Below are 16,082 nucleotides of genomic sequence, written 5' to 3' on the forward strand. Positions count from 1 at the left end.
ACCTAGCTATTCAGCCTGCTCACCAGAGCAAAAGAGTAAGAGGGAGAAGTTACAGCCAAATATAAAACAATAACATGACCACGAAAATGTGGAGCTGCAGGAGAGATTAAAGGAAATTTTGAGAAAACTAAGGGACTTAGGGGGGATAAAGTCCAAGTTTCAAAATCTCCATTTATACAAGGTTTATTTTACATACTACATCCCTTCTCTTAGGTAAATGTAATAATTCTGCCTTATTCCTGTTGTGTTAATTTATCATTTCATTTTGTGACTTCTTAAACTTAAAAAATCTTTTCCCTGGCCACCATTTCCCTATAGAGATAAACTCCCTAAGGGCAGAGGCTCTCTTTCTTTTTGTATTTATTACACCAGAGCTGAGTACAATGTTTGCCACATAGTAAATGCTTAGGAATACTTTTTCATTTGTTCATACTTAAGTGGAAATTAAACCCCCTGGTCTATGGTTTGAAAAAATCCATCTTTTTTCCTTTTTTTTTAAAATCTTATTAGGGAAATTTGTCCATTTCTAGTCTGAAAGCAGCTAGGAGGCATAGTGGATGGATCTCTGGACTTGGAGTCAGAAAGATTCATCTTCCTGAGTTCAAATATGGCCTCAGAACTACCAGCTGTGTGACTCTGGGCAAGTCACTTAACCCTATTTGCCTCAGTTTCCTTATCCATCAAATAAGCTAGAGAAGGAAATGACAAACTACTCTAGTGTCTATGCCAAGAAAACCCCCAATAGGGTCACAAACATGTGACATTACTGTACTGATTAAATAATAAGCTCGTACTGCATCTTTCAAAGCTATTGGCTTGGATATTTGATTCCCCCAGAATATTAAGTTCCTTGAGGACAAGAAATGGTTTTTGTTTTTGTTTTTGATATATATAAAACCCTAGCTCTTAGCAGTCTTGTACCTAGCAGGTTTAAAAACAAAATAAAACAACTCTTACCTTCTGTCTTAAAATCAATACTGAGTGTTCCAAGGCAGAAGATCAGCAAGGGCTAGGCAATGGGGATTATTAAGTGATTTACCCAGGATCACAAAGCTAGGAAGTATCTAAGACTAGATTTGAACCCAGGATCTCCCATCCCTAGGCCTGGCTCTCAATCCACTGAGCCACCCAGCCACCCAGCTACCCCCCCCCCCCCCAAGCAGGTTCTTAATAAATGCTTGTTGGATGGAATTGGATTTCTCCTTCTTGCCAGGAAAGAACCTCACCCTGGTGGAGAGACTCAAGGAGACAGTGCCAGAACAAATACTCCTATTTAAAGCAGAGGATGCCGACTTAGTACAGTAAACCTCTGCTTCTTCCAAATTGAGAGCTTGACTATTTGGGTCTGGAATGGAAATTTGACACCTGAGAAGCAAGGAGAATGTTTGTACTTTAGAGGGTCATTGTACAGGCAGGCCCCAGGTAGCTTCTCTCTATATTCTGACAGCACACCTGAAACTCCAACAATTCCCTGTGCTTCTCTCTCTTCTCAGCACTAGTCTTTGCGTTGAGAGGTCTGTGGTGGTATGTGTGTCTATCTGGCTGCAAATGGACAGGTGGAAGTCATTCCTCCATATTACTTTGTGTTGCAGTATCGCGTGGAGTATTCCCAGCTGCAGACCCGGCTGCTTCAGGTCTCCGTGTGGCACTTGGGAACACTCACTCGGAGAGTGTTTCTTGGAGAAGTTGTGATTCCTCTGGCGTCCTGGAACTTTGAAGATAGGGCATCACAATCATTCCAATGGTATCAGCTCAAAGCCAAGGTGATCCCCGAATTCAATGTTGTAGGAAAAATCTCTCCTAAAACTAACTCTTCAGGAGTCAGGGGGGATGGAAAACTTTACTGGAAAAAGGTTGGATCTCAATCATTCATGGAAATCTTATGGCTAGGACTCTGATTTGAATTTTGTAGGGAAGAAATGCTAAAAACTGGCAGACATCAGAGTTAAGATTTTACAGAGCCAGTTTACTTTGTGATTTGAAAAAAACAATCCTTGCCAAGGCTCTGTTTAAACATTTAAATATCTTCTTGGTCATTTTTTCTTGGAAAAAAAAAAGTAAATTCATTATAAAATACACAAAAAAGACATCTAACCCAGATCCTCAGGAGTTCACACTCTAAGTGTGATGACAGATAATGAAGAGGGCATAATTCAGCAAGGGCATTTAAAAAATTTGATTAATAAACTGTGGGAGAGTAAAGGATCTCTACCACACTAGTGCCCACGACAGTGTTTCCTGTTGAAGACTTCCTTTTGGCACCTTACTCAATTTCCTGAACCTCCTTCCAAAATTCAGTTGAAGTTAGTCAATATTGGTTGAGGTTGATTACCCCACCCTACCCTGAAATTCCTGAAATCCACAGTCTGGAATCACAGGCATGAGAAGGCCTTGAAGTCAAGGTGCATTCGATCCACTCCTCTGTGCCTTTGAGGTTTTACTCTTCTACTTGTTCTACTTAGTTGCTATAATCTGAAGTTCACACTCAAATATACCCGAGAACAATAACTTTCAAGTAATTGTGTGGAGTGGAAATTAAAGGGACCTTGAAACATCCTCTTTAACAACTATTCAAAAATATGATCAGGGAAAGCCATCACTTAAAATGAGAGTTGAGATTGAGAAATTGAGAAAATTGAGAGAAAGAGAAAGACAAAGAGAAGAGAGAGAAATGGAGGGCCAAGGTCTCAAGCCATAGACTCAAGACAAATGCCCCCAAATTCACAGAAAAATCCCTTATTTATAGGAGAATCCTGATACAATTAAGCCTCCATGAAGGGGTTTTAATATCTTTACAATGGTTGGATTCAGAATACTAAATAGCTTTATAATGGACCCATTTGAGCTAATTCACATATTCAAGAAATTGGAGAATAGGTTGGGGGGGGGGGTACTTTCAAGCATTTTAACATTTTAAAGAAATGATCTGGAAGTTGGAGACCAAGACAAAGAGAAGAGTTTGGGGACCAGATTATCTGGGAGGGGCTGATGTGAGGCTCCGTCCAATGTGGGGTTTGACCTCTGGGGAGAAGCTTCAGATATAATAGCAGAGACTTCTAAGACAAAAGGATACTCAAGATTTGATCTTGGGTACTTCAGGGTCTAAGAACAGCCTAGCCTGGGACTCCTGCCTCAGGCAAATTCCCCCCAAAATTCAAAAGACTTTGTCCTAAAGGGGAAAGGGTAGAGTAATCTTGTCTTGAGGGGAGCTTGAAGAGAAATGGATGGGGGGGGGAGGGGGTAAACCAGGTTTTTACTAGCTTTTGGAGATATCAATAACTTGAGAATACATACCAATTTCTCACTCTACACATTAATGAAATGCTAATTAGAGCTAATAATCCTTAGAAAACTTGACCAAGTACAGTATATTGAACTCAAGAGGCAGTTATTTCAGGATCAGCTGTGTAATTGTTAACAGTAGCTTGGGAGTGTGAGAAGATCATCTTTCCTAGGGATTTAGATTTACAGAGGAGGAAACTAAGGCAGAGTTAAATGACTTGCCCAAGCTCACACACCAATAAGTTTCTAATGAAGGGTTGAGCTCTTACCTTCCAAACTCCAAGTCCAGTGTGAAGATTTCTAAATAATATTAACCAAAAATAAAAAAATGATACCTTACCAGGTGGCAAATGACTGGTTTCTGGCACCTAAGTCATTTCACAATCAATTGTGTTTAGGTAGATTAGCCCATGATCAGATCATAGATAAACATTAGCATCAAAATGAAAAAGGACAAAGATAAGAGGCTCTGGTTTATAATCTCAAATAGTGACCGGGCCACCATTTCAAAGGGGGTAGAATTCATTAAGCCTGGGGCTTGTAAAGGTGTCCTGGGTATTTTCTGGGCCAGGGGTGCTGAGAGCCAATTAAATGCTGACTAAACTCACAAAGACTTGTCTAGGGACAGAAGAGTCATCGAAGTGAGAAAATACTTTGCTCATAACTCATAAAGGGCAAAGGCAAAGGAATGTTTTCCATGCAAAGAAGCGAAACTTGCACAATTCAAATCAGTTAGAAAGGTCACAGAGAAGAAACTATTTGGATTGGTGGTGTAAGCGGACACAGGCTTCTTCCAGGTTGACCCAACAAAGACAACTCCAGTGATAGAGAGAACTCCTCTAGCTATGGAAGCTAACTAAATGCAGCCCCTTTTCTCTCATCTTCTAGCTCATAGCACTACACCCCAGGTGGTTCTCTTCCACATGTCACTGAGCAAGTTGTTTCATGCCTTGCAGAATAAAAAAAAAAAGCCAGAGCTCAGAGGTGTGGGCCATGGAGTAGATTCATGAATTTAAAGCATCAGGGAATTATTTTTCAAAGCAGAGAGGGAAGGATGGGGGGTGGGGGAGATGCTTCTTATTTCATAGAAGAAGGTTGGTGTCCAACATGCCTTTGAACCTTTGTTCCTATTGTAAAATGGAAAAGACACCCAAATCTCAATTGTTTTAAATCTTGGAGGGGAGAACCTTGTGAGAAGTCAAAAGGCACAGTTAATAAATAAAACCTTAGAGTCAGGAAGACCTGGGTTCAAATCTTGTCTCTGACACAGATTAGTTGTATGGCTTTGAATAAAAATCACTTAAACTCGGGGGCAGCTGGGTAGCTCAGTGGATTGAGAGCCAGGCCTAGAGACGGGAGGTCCTAGGTTCAAATCTGGCCTCAGATACTTCCCAGCTGTGTGACCCTGGGCAAGTCACTTGACCCCCATTGCCTACCCTTACCACTCTTCCACCTATAAGTCAATACACATAAATTAAGGGTTTAAAAAAAAATCACTTAAACTCTCAGGGCCCCCAGGCAACTCCTTAAGACTATAAATTGTAGAAAGATAACTTATCTGTATCCCTGGAGGGAGTTTCCACAAGTATGAAAATTGCTGGCCAGTACTAAAGGGGAAAAAAAAAAGTAAGAGTTGGGGGGTGAGAATGAGAGGTGAAGCTTTGTGTTATACATTACTCCTTTCACCCACACCCTAAACTCTAAATCTGCTCTGCACCCTTTTAAATATATTCTTCCCATAAAGAAATTAGAAGAGGCCAAGAAATATGCCAATTTAGCTCTATAGAAACTGGGCTCTCTTACTATTACTTGTCCAAACAAGTTATTACCTCCTAGGAAACCATTAGAGTCAAGGATTTGTACATAGTCTCTCAAGGCTCAATATGGAGATGGGGTATTACAACCTCTGTTCTTGAATCCTCATTCTCCCTGCTTCCTTCAGGGGAAGGCTGAGGCCCAAATAATCAAAGCTCCAATCCCTGACCACTCCTTCATTTTCTTGCTCCAGGACAAAAGCTCTGCAAGTTTCCATAAATGAGGGCACACCTTTAATCCCCCAGGGCTGATTCTGATTCATACTGTGGTTTTTTTTCTCTCTTTCTCCCTTACAGAATCACAGAATCACAGAATCTCAGATTTGGAAGAAATCTCCAAAGTCATCTAGTTCAACCTCTACCTGAAGAAGAACCTCCTTGTAAATATACATACCCTGCAAGGTTCATCCAGCCTTGCTCAAAGACCATCAGGAAAGAAGGGAGCCATGCCACCCATCCAAGGCTACCATTTCCACCTTGGCATTGCTGGGAATTTTTTTCTTCAAATATCAATCCTAAGTCAGGCTTGCTGCTCCTTATGGACCATAATTATACTCTCTGAAGCCGAGTAGAACAAGGGACAGTTCTTTGGACACTCAGAGTCTCCCTTGCCTTTTCTTCAGACTAAGCATCTTTAGTTCCTTCAATTGCTCCTCATATGACATGATCCCGTAGACTTTTACCATTCTGGTTACCGTCTTCTGGATATGCCTGTCAATGTCCTTAAAATGTATAGTCCCAACTGAACATAGTAGTCCATATATGGGCTGACCAGGGCAGAACACACATGATTGAATTAGCTTTTTCAAGCTGCAATATCACTGTTGGTGTATATTAATCATTTTCTTTTACCCTTACCTTCCCCCTTAGAATCAATGCTAAATACTGGTTCCAAGACAGAAGAGTGGTAAGGATTAGGCAATTGGGACTAAGTGACTTGCCCAGGGCTATATAGTTAGGAAGTGTCTGAGCTCAGATTTGAACCCATCTCTAGCCTGGCTCTCTATCCAATGAGCTGTCCACCTGCCCTGGTGCATATCAATTCTGTAAGGAACTTAAATCCCTTCAACACCCCCCCTCCAAAAAATCTTTTTCAGATAAACCACAATCTAGCCGTGTTTCCCCCATATTGTAAATTCGATTTTGTTTACTTCAGGATACTTCTTACATTTTTTTCTTATTAAATTTCATCTTCATATGATTCATATTCTTGTTTTCAACACTGACTCAGTCAATGGGAAGCTCAGATTTCTTTCCACACCCCCAGGGCAAATTTCTACCACCGGGTCTTCTTAATATTTAGCATCTGAAGAATGTCAGATGCTAGTAAATACACAACCTCCACCACCACAAAAGTTCCAGCAACTGTGTCCCAGCCCAACCCCTGATGCACAGCTGTTCTGCCTTCCCATCTGGGTGATGAGCCTGGGGAAAAGTTTTGGGGAGACTCTTCATGAACTCACAAAGATCTGAACTCATGGATTCACATTCTTGCTTTTGCCACCAGTGCAATCTCTTCCATCCACCAACAATTCCCCCAGCACTGGAAAAATGTTAAGATTATTGTTTTGATTTGATCTTTCTCTTAGACCTTGCTACATAGCCTCAAAATGGTAGATATTGGGGAGAAGAGAAACTAGAGAATTAGAAAATCTACAGACTCTATATTTGTGTTTTGAATGATTAAGATTTGACTTAGGGTTGAGGTGGGAAGAAGGGAAAGAGTTCTACCTGCTCTCTAAACAGAGATACTGGTAGCAAGGTGAATCAAACTGGCATTCTTTCCTCCCCACCCAGAATTTTATGGCTCTGGGCCAATAGGCAAGCGGCAAATTCCAAGTCTTATTGTCTGTTAGAAACTGGCAGGACAGTCATCTTAGCATAGCCAGGCATGTCTGCCATCGTCACAAGTTTGGGTAACTCAAACAGTAAATGCCCAAGGTGAATCCTTCAATCAATATTTCTCAAGTACCTGTTGAAATATTAGAGAGCCTCAAAAAAGTATGTCATATTATGTGTGCATATTTTAATATGCCAAATCTTTCTTATTGTCACATCTGGAGAGCCTTATCCCCAAACTCATTGAAAAGTACTTGTTTTATTATAAAGAAAAACAACTTTGAAAGACTTGAGAACTCTGACCAATGCAATGACTAACTCTGACTCTAGAGGAGTAAGGATGAAGCATACCACCCATCACTTGATGGAGAGATGATGGACTCAAGATGGAGAATAAGACATATTTTTGGACCCAGCCAATGAAAGAATTTGTTATCTTGACTGTATATTTGTCACAATGGTTCTTTCTTTTTCCAGAGATAGAATAGTGAAAGAAAGAAAAGACACAAAGGAAGAAAAAGAAAGGAAAGAAGGCAGGAAGAGTGAAAGGGGGAGATGATTAAGGTATTTTTTTTTTTTTTTTTTAATGGAGGGAAGAGAATAGAAGGCCAGAAAAGCAGAGTCTAGCAGAACAGCTTTGAAAACTACTTTTAGTAGTTTTGGTTGTACTTTAAGGGAAGAAAGCTTTGCATAGTAGAAATCTGCAATTTCATGGACAATTCTCTTTTCTGTTCTACTTACTATGTGTTTGGAAATGATCATTTTATTTGGTGTTAAGTTCAGAATAAAAGTCTACTTTTTCACATGGGAAGTTTCTTTGGAATGCCCTCTTCCCCAAGTTGTTTCTTCCTAATTTCATCATTCTAAATACACTCCTTTTCTAATTTGTATTTTGTTTATCCATGAGCTTCCCTACTAGATTGTAAATTCATTTCCTGAGAAAAATAATCAAATTTATTTCTATATTCCCTCTTCCACTCCCAGTATAGTATCTTGCAAATAGTAGACCCTTGGTAGTCAGGAGAAGGCAACAAATGTTTATTAAGCATTTACTATGTATATGCTAGGCAGGCACTGTGCTAAGTACAGATACAAATAATAACAAAAGGAAAGATAGTTTCCGCCCTCAGGGAACTTATATTCTACTGGAAGAAGACAACAAACAAAAGGGAATTAAAGGGAAAGTGGTTTGAGGAATGAAAGTTTAAACCCTACTAAGTACAGGTTCCAAGGTGGAAGAGTGATAAGGGCTAGACAATGGGGATTAAGTGACTTGCCCAGGGTCACAGAGCTAGGAAATATCTGAGGTCAAATTTGAACCCAGGACTTCCTGTCTCTAGGTCTGACTCTCCATCCATTGAGCCATCTAGCTACTTCTGAAAATAGTTCTGAAGCCCAGAAAGTCAGTAGCAATGCCAGTAGGGTAATAAAGGTTACCCAACCTTGGCCTTTCTCCAAAATGGAGGACCTGAAAGGAACTCAGCAATGAGAAAAGGGTCCTACATGTGCCCCAGGTCTAAGGCAGGTTCCAAAGTTTCAGGAATAGTTCACTGACTGACTGTCTGTCTGTCTGATTGAATGAATGAATACCCTGAATACTAACTCCCGCAAAGAAAATGACAACAACTAACAAATAATGTCCTAGAGCTGGGATTCGGGTTTGCTCCCTCTCTGAGCAGCGAGAGGAGACACTTTTCTAACTCTAGAAGACTACACAACTGCCAAGAATCTGATGTGGCTTGCTTTAAAGAAACTAGAAACGGGCAGAGCCTTAACTAACACTAGGCAAATATGAACCCTGGGTCCTTCTGACACCAGGCCTGGTACTGTATCCACTGTGCTACCTAGCTGCCCCAAAGTTTACATTTAATAATTTGTGTCTGTATTAGCCAGACTTGATTCAAGCCAATTTCCTATTAGTTTAGGTTTGATATTAAAATGATCATGCATAGGTCATTCAGTTAACAAAAGGATATTTGTTTGCATATTGCATATGGGAGAATATTATATAAGAAAATACATCAAGGATATCTTTCACTGATTCGCCTAAAGAAAACTCTCCTGAGTTGTTCATCATGGTCAAGTGTTAATATAGTCCCTGGAGCTCCTTGTGGCTGTTTTATATTCGGGCCATGACCACATATGAAATGTGGTCAAGTGATGTCAATAGCCTGAGTCTTAAGTTCTCTGAGTCAATTATTGCTCTAGAACAGCCTGGGGACTTAAGTACATTGCTCCCACTAAAAGGGGAGACAACCTATATGGGGGAATATTGGTCAGAGAAAGGGCCCTTGATTTGGGAAGTCATAGAGATAGTGAGTGGAACAAATGGACATGATTAACAGATAGACAAATGGTACAAAGCTAGATAGTTAGGAAGATGGAAGGATAGATGGATGGAATGATAAATGGATGGGTGGATGGGTGGGGAGTGGATGTGGGAGTAGATAGCTGGCTAGATAGCTAGATAGGTAGATAGATAGATAGATGGATGGATAGATAGATGTGTCAACTTGGAAAAACACAGAACCACTAAAGTAGTCATAAAACCAAATCTTTAATCATGAAAGAGACAAGTCCTTAATATGTGGCTGCCACACTGAGTCAAGCACTTAAAAAAACACATAGAGCCAAAGGTTCTGGGACTCTGGGAACAGTGTCTCTGAGAGAATCACAGTCAAAGCCGATTCTTCAAAGAACAATAGGGAATGAGGATCTTATATACCTTTTGGGGAACTAAAGACAAGGAAGTATGATTGATTGGCTTTACAATGGCTAGAGGAAATGAGAAGTTCAAGACAGGATTATCAGGGAGAGGCAGATGCTTTACAATGGATACTAAAGAAAGAGTCCAGCCAAGTGCAGGGCTACCTGGGAGAGGACTTTGATACAATGGGAGAAACATTTGATTATGTCTACTAGTCCTACATAAACTGGGACATTAAATACTTTAAGGTCTATTGCTCAGTTTGTAACAAGGTCAGTCTGGGACTTCCCTTAAAGTAAGTTCTCAAGGGACAGGTACAAACTTAGGGTTCCCAAAAACCCAGTTGACAGATGGATAAATGGGTGGATGGATGGATGGATTAGTGGGTGGGTGGGTGGAAAGACAGATAGACAACAAGACAAATTGATAGATGGAGGGATAAAACACTTAGGTGTTAATCACTGTGTACTAAGTATTGGGAAGATAGCCCCTGTCCTCAGAGAACTTACATTCTAGTGAATGAAGACAACATATAAAAAGGGAGCTGAAATACTGCAAGGAATATGGAAAGGGAAAATGAAGGAGAGATCCTTACTCTACCTGGTGGCTTGTCCTGAGTCATGGGGCCTTGGTAGCTGATTCCCTGAAAGGGCTGGTATCTTCACTCACCTGACACCCACAAGGAAGCCAGATTTGTAAAATTTGACTGAAAGAGTGGGATTGCCTGAGATTTGGGAGAACCAGAGCCTAGCCTTGGCTCTAATATTAATCTTAGGTCTCTGCTTCATTCTCTGTAAAATAAAAGGGCTGGGTAAAGTGGTCTCTGAGGTCCCTTCTAGCTCTAACAGTCTGTAACTCTGAGATTCAAGCTCCATTTGACTTCAAGGAAGCTCAAGCTTAATTGATTAGAGTTGAATGAGCCTTCCACATGAAAATTCCCTTCTCTGGGATCTCAGAGTCCTCTGCAAAACCCAGGAGTTGGGATAGAAGTCGCTAGAGGGGGTGCAGTGAATAAACTTAGAATCAGGAATCTGGCCTTAGAAACTTTCTAGCTGTGTGACTGGAAAAATCTATTTCAGTTGCCTCATCTATAACACAGAGATAATAATAGCACCCACCTCCCAGGGTTTTGTGAGGACAAATACTGTATTTGTAAAGCATCATAGAAATGCTAGCTATGATTATGAAATGACCCCTAGAAATTCTTCCAGATCTAACGTGATGCTTTGAGGTTTTTGGGGGTGGGGTTAGCTTCAAGGATCTGGCTGCTATAAACGTTTACACACTCTTCCCTAGTAATCAGGGAAGTGTGAAGAAACAACTAATTATTCTTGATAACTAGGTGCTCAGGTCTGTTTCCATAGGAAGCCATCTAATGGCCTTCTTCCTCTGCCTAGGAGGAGAGAGGTGGGTAGCATCACTAACAGTGATCTTGTCTCTAAATCCATATCAATATGTTTCTCCTCCTTCCCTCTCACCTCCTGGTAATGTGTTTTTGTTTATTTATGATGTTTGCTTTAGGTACAAAAATCCCTATTTACTACTCTGTCAAAATGCTAATGGTCAATCCAATTCCTCAAGCATCCTGTACAGGTGGAAAATTTGCCACACCTGAGCTACATTCCCATCATCCTTTTAAGTATGTCCTCATTTGACTTACAGAGGCTTAGGGGATAAATTTGGCTGAGACCCACACTGCAGGGCTCTTTTGGGGCTTTGCTTTGGTGAAAGTGTGGCAGGTATGGGTCTGGCTCTGTGCTCTGCTCACTTGGCTGAAGGAATCCCTTTCTCTCTCATTTTTTTTTTTTTGTTATTATTAGATCCTTTAAAATATCAGGAATATTTATTCATTTTTACTCTTACAATCCAAACAAATCAGTGTTTAGCTGGCATGGTTTAGGGCTAAAGAAGGCTCAGCTGGTAGGAAAAAGGCTGGGTGCTCCTAGTGCCAGAACTCCTGGATCGATAGACACCAATCACACTAGTCTGAATCATCTGGGCAGTTCTTTAGCCTCAATATAGTATGATGGGTGTGCATAACAGGATGGGGGAAGTGTAGAGAACGGGACACGTGGTCCTGGTGTCAAGCACCAACCCAGCCGCTATAATATCTGTTCCAAAACCCTTTCTTCTATACTTTTTAAAAATCCTTACCTTCTATCTTAGAATTAATACTATGTATTGGTTCCAAGGCAGAAGAACGGTAAGGGCTGCTAGGAAATGGGAATTAAGTGATTTTCCCAGGGTCACACAGTCAGAAGTGTCTGAGGCCAGATTTGAACCCTGGACCTCCTATCCCAACTTTCAATACACTGAGCCACCTAGCTGCCTCCTTTCCTCTATACTTTTGAGGAGTCAATGGCATTGCCTTTGGGGACCACTGTGCTTCTGCCCTGGATTTAGAGCCAGCTCTGGCCTTTCTAAAACCTTAGACCAGTGATGGCGAACCTTTTATAGGGGTGGGTGGTGTGAGAAATGTCCTTCGCAAGAAGGGAACAGCCCAGCACCCATCCCTCTGACTTTCTAGTAACAAACTCTGTGCTGGGGTGACAGCATGGTGCCTACAGAGAAGACTCTGAGAGCCCCCTCTGGCACATGTGCCATAGGTTTGCCACTACAGCCTTAGGCTCTGGCTTATTTCAAAGGCAGGTAGTTACCGGGTTGAAGGGGAGTGTCTAGAGTTGTGCCCTCCCAGAAAGGACTCTGGTCCAGTGTTTATCTTCACAAGCATTCTTTCTGACCCTGACCCCACAAGTGGTCACTGAGATATATAGCCTGTGTTCTGTGGCATTTTATATAGTTATGTACATATAGATTTATACATACATATTTATGTGCATGTTATATATGGATATCCATGTCTATATTATATATACTTTGAGAGAGTTGAGCGCCTATGTCCTGTACCATTTGGTTTCCGTGCATGTTGTCTGATTTATTCACTTTGAAAAAAGGGAGAAAGCTTCTAGTCTGTGTCAGAACTTCAATAAATTGAAACAGTTTCAAACTTAGGTAAGTTGAGATTTCCCCTGCTGTGCTCCCTGGAAACTCTCTTTTGTCATAATGTAATGGAGGGGACCTTTGGATTTGTGCCCTGGCCCAAGGTGGGCCCCTTGGCTTTGGTCACACCAAAGAGGGTTTGGCTTTTGTCCTTTGTACCCCATTAGTCAACTGCCCTATGGCTGGGATTTTAAGATTTTGTACACAGGTTACTTTCTTTAAAAAAAAAAATCCTTCTCTTCCACCTTAGAATCAATATTAAGTATTAGTTCTAAGGCAGAAGAGTGGTAAGGGCTAGGCAATGGGGGTCAAGTGATTTGCCCAGGGTCACACAGCTAGGAAGTGTTTGAGGTCATATTTGAACCCAGGACCTTTAATCTCTGGGCCTGGCTCCCCATCCACCGAGTTGTCAAGTAAGGGAATATTTAGATCAGTAATGCTGACTTGATGTTGAAGGCTGACAAAAATGTGTGTGGCTGGCATGAGAGATTCTGGTTAATGGTTGTTCTGATAGCTGCCTGAGGCTTCTGCTGCCTTTTGAACTGGAGATGCTCAGAGCTCACTGCATGGTAGCCAGGATTTAAGCCCTTCCTCAGTCTCTCTGCTCACCTCTCAAAGCTTCTTGAGGGCTTCATGCTGTATCTTCCCCTTCTTTGCACCTCCAGCAGCGCCCTTGTTTGGGGTAACCTTGGAGACAGTGGGTGTTCAATAACTGCTCAGATGAATGGAAGATCCCATGGAGCCCAGAACTTCCTTATCATTGAGATCTTCTCTACTGGTCTGGGCCCCTGGCATGGGTGTTGCTCCGATGGTCATAAATACCTCCTGCTTTGGTTTTATGATGCCAATGTTTTTCCTCACAGTAAATAGGCAGGTTCTTACCACGTGGTTCAAATACATTTGGCTAGCCTAGTCTTCCTCCAACCCACCATGGCACACTCAAGTCCTCAAGGCAAACAACTAGTGCCTATCAGCATCATGAGGGTCATTCGCAGTCAGTTATTGCATTTTCTCCAAGTTCATGTAACAATGTGTGAAATAAATGCTGGCAAGAAGACGATGGAGCATTCACAGAACCACCCTGGAATAGGGAAGCCTCTTTCTAGAGCTCTGAGGAGAGAGGGAGGTGAGGAAATGCCCTCAAAGGAGCATCATTCAGGCATTTATCTCTATGGCTAAACCTTGACCTAGTCAGAATGCTGAGCCTGGCCATGTCAATCAACCTTCCTCCTCCATAAATTTTAATGGCTCCCTATTGCTTCTTGGTGACATATAAATTCCATGAAGCTTTTAAAGCCCTTCACAGCCCAGCACCAACCTCTATTCCTAGCCTCATAATCATTATTCTCCCTAGAACAGAGAGCACTAGTAGTTTCAAGGGAAGTCAGGAAAGAATTTACATAGGAGGGAATGCATTTCAGCTTGTTCTAGTCTCCAAACAATACACCCACCCTCTCTAGTCTTCAATGCCTTTCTTTACAGTTCCTGTTCTTCCCACCCTGAATGCATCCCCTCCTAACCTCCACTTTATGGAATCTCTCCCTCTTCCTTCAAGCTTCTACTAGAACTCTTTCCTGAGACTCCTTAAAACTACTAGAGTCCTAAGGGGCAGCTGGGTGGCTCAGTGAATTGAGAGCTAGGCCTAGAGACAGGAGATCCTGGTTTCAAATCTGGTCTCAGACACTTCCTAGCAGTATGACCCTGGGCAAGTCACTCAACCCCCTTACTGCTTAGAACCAATACATAGTATTGATTCTAAGACAGAAGTTAAGGATTTTAAAAAAAACACCAAGAAACTACTGGAGTCCTGTCCCAAACTAGTTTAATTTGCCTCCCTGCTTATTGGGCACATATTTAAATTGTCTCCTATCAGCATGTAAACTCTCTAAGAGTAGACATTGGTTCATTCTTGGTGCCTGCTGCACAGCTACTTAATGAATGCTTGTTGGCTGATTGATTGACTGAGTATTTTAATAAGTGTGGCCCAGTCCTTTCCCAAGCATCCCCTTCCCTTCCAGCCTTGCACTGACAGCAAAATTAATGCCACTTGGCATTCCATCCCGTGCACCCTGGGCAAGGTTGATTATCTCCAAAGCTCAAGTAAAAACATCAACCGTAAATGCTGAATTGTCAAATCCCAACGGCAAGACTTCCCTGGTTAGCTCTGCTCCTGCAGGGCGCCTCGTGGGAGGGGAATGAACAGCTCTGAAGGGACAAGACTACAGCACCGACCCAGAGAGCCAAATGGGTCCTTAATCTCCCATGAAAGAGAATTTGTCTCGAAGGATAAATCTCTAGATTAGGACTAGAGGTCGAGTAACAGGTTTAATGAGATCACGTTATAGTCCCCGGCCGCACACAAGTCCTGTAGGATTTCCATTCTAGTTCACATGGCTTGACATGCTCTTTCGTAATAGGCTTAGCAATATATTGAAATGTTTCCTGTTTTGCAATAATGAACAACTGCCTACACACAGGACCGGGGAGGGGAGACGGCTCGGTACCCAGTTCCATCTTTACGGTCATTAGGGCTTGACGGTTTCCCCGACACCCTCAGAGTTTCCTCGCTGGGGTGGGGCGAGGTAGTTGTCTCATCCTCCAAGCAAAATGGAAAAAAAAGCAAAAATGGAAATCTCCAGCCTTGTAGAAAGTGTGCCTCCATGGGGCAGAAACACTCCTTTGTTCTCAATGGGGTGACCCACTTCTTAGCTGAAGGGTTGCAAGAATTGTTGGGGGGTAAAAAGCACGTTTTGACTTCAATGATCATTTGCTGAGTGACATCAGGCTCAGCGTAAACATATTCTTTTGAAAAGATCAAATAAATTAATATATCACACAGCTTACACAAGACTGGCCATTCCTCTTTATTGTCAATAACTACATTTTTAAATCTTTAAGTTTTTCTGAGTCTGTTTTCTCATCTACACAATGAAGGTAGTAATTCATGAGATAATGTATATAAAGTGCTTTGCCAACTGTAAAAGGATGTTATTATTATTATTATCAATAATAATGATGTAATGAACTTTTTTCTTCAATAGCAGGTTACTTAACTTGCTTCTATGGCATCTGACCTGCCAAAAATGGTTATCTCAATGCTTAATACCTATTACTAAGGGATAATACAGCAAAGTATTTAAACAATTTAAATTACTTAAATCTTCTAAAGAAAAAAAAAAATCTTAACCCCCCCCCCCAAGCCCCATCCTACCCTTCCGCAAATCCTGATCTAACCATGAGTTACAGTATTCACTTTTGGTTTAGGGGGGGTTGGCTATTAAAGGATTATTTTCTTAATTTTTAAAAAAGTAAAAAAACCAATTCCCACTCTTTTCTCTCAACTCGCATGAATGCAATTCAGAAATTATTTCATAAGGGGAACAAAGACATCCAAGAGGAACATGATTAAATGAAAACGATAAGCCGCTTTGGGAAAGAAT

At 41.4% G+C, this 16,082-nt stretch overlaps 1 protein-coding gene across 1 annotated transcript in view; it reads left to right on the plus strand.

The window, feature by feature from the left end:
- SYTL3 (synaptotagmin like 3) overlaps positions 1 to 5,989 on the plus strand; it is a 101,140-nt gene extending 95,151 nt beyond the window's left edge. The window contains exons 12-13 of the mRNA XM_044675732.1: positions 1,593 to 1,763; positions 5,394 to 5,989. Of these exons, the coding sequence (XP_044531667.1) occupies positions 1,593 to 1,763; positions 5,394 to 5,462 (240 nt within the window). The 3' untranslated portion in view covers positions 5,463 to 5,989. The remainder of the gene's footprint in view (positions 1 to 1,592; positions 1,764 to 5,393) is intronic.
- Positions 5,990 to 16,082: the final 10,093 nt, after the last annotated feature.

The sequence above is a fragment of the Gracilinanus agilis genome, chromosome 4 (genome assembly GCF_016433145.1).
Source record: "Gracilinanus agilis isolate LMUSP501 chromosome 4, AgileGrace, whole genome shotgun sequence".
Lineage (NCBI taxonomy): Eukaryota > Metazoa > Chordata > Mammalia > Didelphimorphia > Didelphidae > Gracilinanus > Gracilinanus agilis.